This window comes from Naegleria gruberi (assembly GCF_000004985.1).
Source record: "Naegleria gruberi genomic scaffold NAEGRscaffold_14, whole genome shotgun sequence".
Lineage (NCBI taxonomy): Eukaryota > Heterolobosea > Eutetramitea > Acrasida > Naegleriidae > Naegleria > Naegleria gruberi.
The window spans coordinates 551770-560181 of NW_003163313.1; the positions used below are offsets into that span (position 1 = coordinate 551770).

An 8412-nucleotide genomic window follows, 5' to 3' on the forward strand; every position below is an offset into this window, starting at 1 on the left:
TATCAAAAGAGAAAGATTAACATGTTAGAGCTCAATATCTCTATGGCTATATNTCAGCTGTTCAATAGAGATGATATATTGTATAATGGAATCTGTTGCTACTACTACATGGTGCTCTTACTAATTTTGAAGAAGTGCATCTAATACTACTAAAACTATATTGTTGAGTTTAAAACACAAGAATATCTTTGAAAATCTAGTTGACACACTAATAATAAATTTTTAAACAAAGAATAAACATTTTATTTGTATATTTACACTACATTAAATAATAAATTAATAATATTAATTAAATTAAATATTAAATTAATAATATTAATTAAATTAAATAATAATACTAATATTAATTAATAAATTAAATATTAAATATTAAAGATAATAATTATTATTTTTTAATCTATTTTCATAATGTAATAATTGTAATTCAAAACCAGTATTAGGTTGTACAATATTTCTTTTTTGTTTAACGAATTGTAAAGTATTAAAATAAGACCATTGATTTTTTCTCATTAAATATGCAATTAAAATGGAAGCACTTCTACTTTTACCTTTCATACAATGTATTAAAACATTTTCATTATTATTTAAACATTTATCAATATAATTAAATGATTCATCAAATGTATGATCTATTTGTTCATCTGACATGTCATATAAATGTAAATTTAAATATGAAAATCCTTCATTAGGATAAAATGGTTCTAATGATTTTACACAAGTTACTATATTTGTTATATTATGATTTTTTAATTCAGGTACATTCATTGCATCATTTATATCTCCTAAATATAAATTATCAGTTATTTTAGAGGCTAAAAAATTATTTGAATATGGTAAATAATATCTAACTTGTTGATGGGCTTGATAATAATATGATAATACTGATCGGAATATTGATGATTTTGTATATTTTACATTATTATTTGTATTATTATTTGTATTGGTATTAATAGTTTCATCATCAGTTGATCGATCAGTAATAGTTATTGTTGTTGGAGTGGTTGGAGTATTATTTGAAGCCATTTTTTTTTAAATGAATTTATTAATAGAAATATCTATTTTATTGAGAAAGTACTCAAATGAAAAGTGAACAATTTTACATTATCATCACGTTTGAAATTAATTTCTCCTGAGGAAGATTTTGAAAATACTCTTGTCAGAGCGCTTTGTAATTAATTAAATTTTCAATTTTCTCCTTCACATTTTAACTGACTTGAATAATTCACTAAGCATTCAACATTGACTCAATTTTGAGCCATTATTTTTATTTTATTGAAAGCTGAAGGTCTATTGTTAGCACTGGATTTTGTAAAAAAGAGATTCTTCTAAGGTGTGAAATTCATAGAAGAAAAGAATGTCGAATATCCCGATGTTTGATTCACCCCTATGTCTAATAATAAGCGATTGAAGGATTCGTATTTCAAGTCAATTGTTAGAGGGTTGGAGAATGTGTACGAAATTGGCATCTGCTGAGAGAAAGGACAGTTCGTTTACTCTTTTACAAGACTCCTCTGCAACAATTTGTACATTATAGGAAGGCCTTGATTGGTGAGTATAATATACGAATATTATCAAGAAGCGAAGCAGGATCCTATTGTCAAGAGCCAACCAGAAACTGTAGTACACTCCACTACTGCTTCTGCTTCTGCTTCAGTAGACCACGTAATATCACGAACATCTAAAACTCACCAAGTTCACTGCTACCGTTATTATTGTCAAGTATATTCACTACTATTTTCAAACTTGTATATGAGGTGCAGTTATGAAAACGGCAACAACAAATTGAAACTAGTCTAAGTTGTGTTTTGAGGTACGCATCAGCTGGATACATTTAGCTTGGTAATGGTTCATTGTATATTTTGATTAAGTCTATAACTGAATATTTATCCGCTGTTAAGTTTGAATAGCATAACATTTTTGCACTATGGTAAACTTTTACGATCCGAGGTGAAACTTTAAGTTTTCTATCAGTATTTATTCTTTCCATTATATTATTTTATTTGCATTGTATATACATCTGTTATGTGTTGCTACTATTTTCTAAATTGCTAGTATACACACCGACTATCAACGAAGAACTTAATAAATGTCTAACAATACTTTATCAAGAAACTATCACATTAGAAGATCAACAATGGAAAATGAATACGCACCTACACACATTTCTATTACTCTGTTGCCTTGTGAATAAATGTAAGTTGTTTTTGTCTCTTGCATAAATAACTATTTGATAGGCCGCCTTGATAATTCTTTACTAAATTGTTTTTAATCATCTTTGCAAATTGGGTATGCCTTCTGATTCTCCTCCTGCCTTCATGATTAGTTCTTGGTTATTAAAATGGTTTGGAGGAAACTGGAAGAGGAGCAGAAAATCTTCCTTTAATGTTGTTCATTCGATTTGATAACTAACAATCCCAGAAGATGTACTTTGGATAAGAATAATTCATTCAATTACCTGGCGATATTGGAGAGTATGAAGATTGTGGATCGAGTGGAGGAGTCATGTTGGGAACAAACAATCCAGTCAAGAGTAATCCACTCTCCAATCTTGACATTTCACTTGTTGATAAGCAGAGACTTTTAATGCAAAAATTCAACTTGCCTTTCATTGTGAGAACAGGTTCAACATTTCAAGATATTCATAATCAAAAAGATGAGAATTTTAAAATTCAAGTTAATTTATTATTGAATTTACAAAGCACCACAATCAGCAATCTTAACTTCAGACAATGGAGTATCACGTTGGTTAGTCTTTGATCCTTCAATCTTCTTAATAATTTCATAACCTTCAACAACCTTTCCGAAAACAACGTGCTTACCGTCCAACCATGGGCATGGAACAGTAGTAACGAAGAATTGGGAACCATTGGTATTCTTACCAGCATTAGCCATTGACAACAATCCTGGAATGGTGTGCTTTTCCTTAAAGTTTTCATCTTCAAACTTTGTACCATAGATGGACTTACCACCAGTACCATTAAAGTTAGTAAAATCACCACCTTGAATCATGAAATCTTTAATGACTATTTACATGATTGTATTATTAATATTATATTATTATTAATATTATTGTTGGTTAGCAAGTAGTGTTGGTTGGTTGGTTGATATAAATAATTTTAGATTAATAAAGGCTTGATAATAATATTAAAATAACATACCTCTGTGGAAGATAGAACCCTTGTATCCGAATCCCTTTTCTCCAGTACACAAAGCTCTGAAGTTTTCAGCAGTCTTTGGGACAATATCATTGTACAATTCAAAGACAACTCTACCAGCTGGGGCAGCACCGATGGTAATATCAAAGAAAACTCTTGATCTAGACATTTTTTTTCAAGTTTTAAAATATTTTATTAATTCCGTCAAGGTTGAAAAACTTTTTTGATAGGAGCGAGCTTAATCAAGCCTCCACCAACAACACAACAACATTCAAGTGGCTTTAGTTTACAATAGATTTTGTATTTTCATTTTAACTTACATCATGACTAATTAGATCTTTTCAATTAATTAATACAATAACAAGAATAAGAATGTTACTAATTTGAAATTTTATTGAATAGTTTTAATTGTTGTTTCATGTATTTTCATTTAAACACAAAGGCTTTTAAATGATCAAAAGTCTAAAATCTATTAAAATGATTAATCCAAATCATCAAAATTCTTTTCACCACTACCACCACTACCATCATTATCATCACCATGACTACTACCATGACTATTATTATTATTATTAATATTATTAATATTATGTTCATGTTGTTGTAAATCTTCATTAAAAGTATTTAAATTAATCATTTGACCATTTTCATCAATTTTAATTAAAGTACCAGGTTTAACTAAATTTCTAGTTTGAATTGCTTGAATAATTTGATCTAAATTTGAATTATTTAATTCAATTAATTTATCTAAATATGGATGTAAATATTCCAAACCAAAAGGTAAATCTGAAATTAATTGTAAACATTCAATAGTTAATTGTTGAATAAAAATAGGAAAATTAGAATTTAATTGATAATATAATAAATCAAATAAATTTAAATTTGTATCATTTGCATAAATTATATTTGGAATTAAATTTTTTTTAAATAAACAATTTTTTAAAATTGCTAAAATTGATCTTCTTCTTAAACATTTATCTTGTTGAATATCTAAATTATTTAATAAATCTAAATTATTATTTTTAAATAATAATAAATGTAAATATGATATATTACAATTATTATTTACAATTATATATTTAGCATGATCATTTACACTTAAATTACCTAATATAGTAGGTATTAAATGTGATGATATTAATGATATTTTTAATTCATTCATTGGTCTATTAAAATAATTAATTAATTTCATTATATTATATTCTTTTAATTCATCTAAATTATCTGAATCAGAATCAGAATCTGACTCAGTGTCAGAATCATCATCTGAATCATCTGAATCATTAGATTTTAAATTAGCCTTTTTTAATTTTTTTAAAGTTTCTTCAATTGTTTTCATATTTAAAAATTTTAATCTTGCTTGTTCAGAATTTGAAGTTAAATTTGATAATAATAATAAAATACATTCTAATGTATCTTTATCATTTTGATTTAATTCATTATTTAATTCTCTTCTTTCCATTTTAATAAAAATATTCATTAAAATTTGAATTAAATCATTTTTAACCATTTCATTAAAAAATATAGTTGATTCATCTTGTGATAATAAAATTAAACATGAAATTGATAATTTTGATACAAAATGTGATTTATCACTTGTTAAATTAACAAGTGTTTTAATACATTTTTCTAATACTCTAATTGTAAATCTTAAATTATTTAAATATTCTTCAATTCTTAAAAATTTTAATAAATTTGATAATCCTGTTATACGAACTTGTTCATTATTATGTGAACAAAAATCAATTAATTCTTCAAAACTTTGTTTTTCTTCTCTTGTTAACATTCCAATATTTGATGATTTTTTAATAGTACTTGTACTAGTAATATTATTATTATTATTATTATTATTAGAATCGTCATCAATTGTTACAGTATTAGATAATGATGAAGGCTTGTTGTTGTTGGTAGTAGAAGCCTTGTCGTTGTTATTGTTGGACATTTTTTTTTATTCGTATTGGAAGGAATTAGAGTTAGACCTCACGAATGATGGAAAGGCTTTCCGAAGGCTTTGACTTCAACAAAATAGCTGAATAATATTATTATTATTATGAATAATCTGGTTTATTATTAAAACAATTTAGAGATTATTAGTATCTTGACAAAACTTGGTAACTCCCTCACCAAATGCTTCATTCAAAGTTGGTTTTTCAACTTTTAAATTACTAAATTTACCATTTTTAATTTCTTCCATTGCTTTCTTTGATATTTTACAATTAGTAATAATTACACATGTTACATGTTCTTTGAATGATTTTTACTTAAACCTTTGCATGATTCATCATCATCAGGTTGAACAATTGCCTTTTCAAATTTTTCATAAATTTTAGCAATATCATTACAATATAATGTTCTATTTATGGTTGTATATTTATATTGAATAGCTATAATCTTTCCATTTTCAGTACATTGTATTGCATCAATTCCTTCCTGATTTACTTTACTTGATAATTGTAATATATTTGGAATGTATTGTTCTTTTTCTTTACAAATCTTTGTAACAACTCTAAATACTTCTTCAATAGTTAAATTATTATTATTATTATTATTAATATTTAAATTATTAATATTTAAATTATTATTATTTAAATTATTATTATTATTATTATTATTATTATTAATATTTAAATCTTGTAAAGTAATTTGATTATTATTTTCTTTTAAACAAATTAATTTTGCTTGTGTAAGAAGTGTTTCTGTTATTTCAAATGGTTTAAAAGCAAGTGAAGAATGATGTTCAGTAAAATATGCCAATATATTATATTTTTGATATAATTTACTTTTAAATTCATTTTTAATATCAAAATTTTTAATAAAATATTTAAATAAACAACTTGTAAATATTTTTGGTAATTTATATGTATTTGAATGTTCATCAATTGTACAATATTGTAATAATTCAATTGGTATTTCAACATTTAATAATCTATCACATAATTTAATATTAAATATTGAACTTAATAATTTAATAATTACATCTTTAGATAAATTTAATTGAATAATTTCACTGTATAAAATATCATTTAGATTTGTTATTAATGATGAAAATCTTGGACTATATTCATAATCATCTTCATTTAAATATTTAAATGATTCATTATTTATTAATATTTTTACTATTTTAGGATGAACTACATCTCCTAATAAGGAATGTAAACGATTGAATATTGATGGTTTAATATTTAATAATAGACTATCTATTTTAATTGATGATTTGATAGTACTACTATATTGAATAGTATTTATATTATTATTATTAATATTACAAAAATATTTAATATTTAAAATATTATTATGAGATTTAATAAATCTAAAAGATGATGATGCTGATGCTGATGATTTAATAACAGTATTAATATATAATCTAGATAACATATTGTTTTTGATAATGAATTAATAGAATTACATCTCAATAGTGTTGATTATTAAGGTTTTAAATGTGACATCAAATGATGATGATGTGATGGATGAAAATATTAAGGTGATAATGATATGGTGATGGTGGTGGTGTGTTACTATGAACAATTGTACATCACATCATCAATAGAGTGTGAATATGACTAGTAGATTTAAATACAACACCACTATCATTATCATCATCATTATTATTTTGTTGATATCAATTAATTGTTATTCATATAATATTTAATAATAATAATATTAATTAGTATTATTATGTAATATTTGGTTTAAAAGCACAGGCTGACTTTGCTTTCAAACATTAGTAGTAATAATCCACATTGGATTTTGTGTTTAATATTGTGAATATTTTGTTCAACAAATTAACTGATGATTTTCAAAATAATAATAATAGCTGAATAATTGAATAAAATGTCACCAGCAGTTTCATCAAATAAGAGTAGTAGACATCAACAACAACAACAACGAGGAAGTAGTGGAGTAGTAAATCAATCCCAAATAGCCTCCAAATCATCATCATCAACACAACAAAAACCAATTAAATTATTACCAATTTTACAACAAGCATCAGAGGCTTCTAACAACAAGCCTTCCTCTAACAAAAAGCCTTCTTCAATAATTGAAGAACAACAAAACAAGGCTAGTTTAGTATCGGAGCCTAAAATTATTAAATTTTCCTCTCTAGTCAATTTAGAATCTATTAAAAATCCATATGATATTGCATCATCCAATCATGATAATAATATAAATTTTAATAACAAACATTCATCATTAGATGGTAAAGAAAAACAAATAGCCTTAACAATACGTGAAAAGAAGGAATTGAAACAATTAGAACATTCCAAATATATGGAAAAATTAAAAGAATATTCTCAAGATATTAAACATACACGTAAAGGTGAAGCCTTTGATATTGAAAATAATAGATATATATCTAGAAAGAATGAATTACAAAAAGAAATGGATCAATTAACATTTGAAATGAAAAAATTTGTCTATGATCAAACATTTAACAAATCCCAAAATGGAAATATGGTTACAAATCAAGAATTATCAGAAAAACAAAAATTTAAAATTAAACAAATGATGAAAGAAGAATATAGACAACAAGGTAAAGATGTATCTTCTTTAAATGAAAAGTCTAAATATGTTAATTATAAAGAATTTAAACAAGAAAAACAAAAAGAATTAAAAATGGAAAGAATTGAAACTAGAGAAATGATTAAAAATGGAATTTTAGATAAAAAACAATTAAGAAAAAAGAGATTAATGGAACAACAACGTAAATCTTCACAAACTAGAAAATTTTATGCTAAACATGGTGCTCCTAATGAAATTGGTGTTGCTGCTATTAAATCTAAATATGGTAAAGGTGGTGCTGTTGGTAAATGGAAAGGTGGTATGTTACATATTAGGAAGGAAGATTTATATACTTTAAAATAAATATTTTTATTATTTATTTTATTTAATTTAATATTTTATTTAATTATATTATATTATATTATTATAATTTATTTTTTATTTAATAATTCTAATAATTGTTCTTGTTTGTTTTTTAATAATTCCTTTCTCTTTCTCTTCATAATTTTAACATTATCTTTATAAATTGTTAATTTCTTTGAATTATCTTTTTTAACTTTATCTGCAAGTGATTGTTTTTCATGTTTCTTTTCATCTCTTTTTTTTCTTCTTTCTAATTTTGATTGTTTCTTTTTATCAGATATTTCCTGTATTGAAGAAGAATCCGATGATGATTGTTCTGTTTGTTGATTTATTTCAATTGATTGTCTATATTCATCAAAGAGACGAAGTTGAAATTCTAAAAGTGATTTACTCA

The 8412-nt window shown here is 24.3% G+C and overlaps 4 protein-coding genes across 4 annotated transcripts; 1 reads left to right on the forward strand and 3 right to left on the reverse strand.

The window, feature by feature from the left end:
• Positions 1 to 369: 369 nt before the first annotated feature.
• On the reverse strand, positions 370 to 1023 carry NAEGRDRAFT_65511 (dual specificity protein phosphatase; the record flags this gene model as incomplete). Its single annotated transcript, XM_002679320.1, has 1 exon — positions 370 to 1023. The coding sequence occupies one exon, from the start codon at positions 1021 to 1023 to the stop codon at positions 370 to 372; it is 654 nt and encodes a 217-aa protein (XP_002679366.1).
• Positions 1024 to 2660: 1637 nt separating this feature from the next.
• Positions 2661 to 3324, reverse strand: NAEGRDRAFT_38530 (uncharacterized protein; the record flags this gene model as incomplete). Its single annotated transcript, XM_002679321.1, has 2 exons — positions 2661 to 3023; positions 3159 to 3324. 2 exons carry the CDS (start codon positions 3322 to 3324, stop codon positions 2692 to 2694), a joined length of 498 nt encoding a protein of 165 aa, XP_002679367.1. The 3' UTR covers positions 2661 to 2691.
• A 312-nt stretch (positions 3325 to 3636) lies between these two features.
• NAEGRDRAFT_65513 (uncharacterized protein) lies at positions 3637 to 5097 on the reverse strand (the record flags this gene model as incomplete). Its single annotated transcript, XM_002679322.1, has 1 exon — positions 3637 to 5097. The coding sequence occupies one exon, from the start codon at positions 5095 to 5097 to the stop codon at positions 3637 to 3639; it is 1461 nt and encodes a 486-aa protein (XP_002679368.1).
• A 1889-nt stretch (positions 5098 to 6986) lies between these two features.
• On the forward strand, positions 6987 to 8018 carry NAEGRDRAFT_65514 (uncharacterized protein; the record flags this gene model as incomplete). The annotated part of the gene is made up of 1 exon (XM_002679199.1): positions 6987 to 8018. One exon carries the CDS (start codon positions 6987 to 6989, stop codon positions 8016 to 8018), a length of 1032 nt encoding a protein of 343 aa, XP_002679245.1.
• Positions 8019 to 8412: the final 394 nt, after the last annotated feature.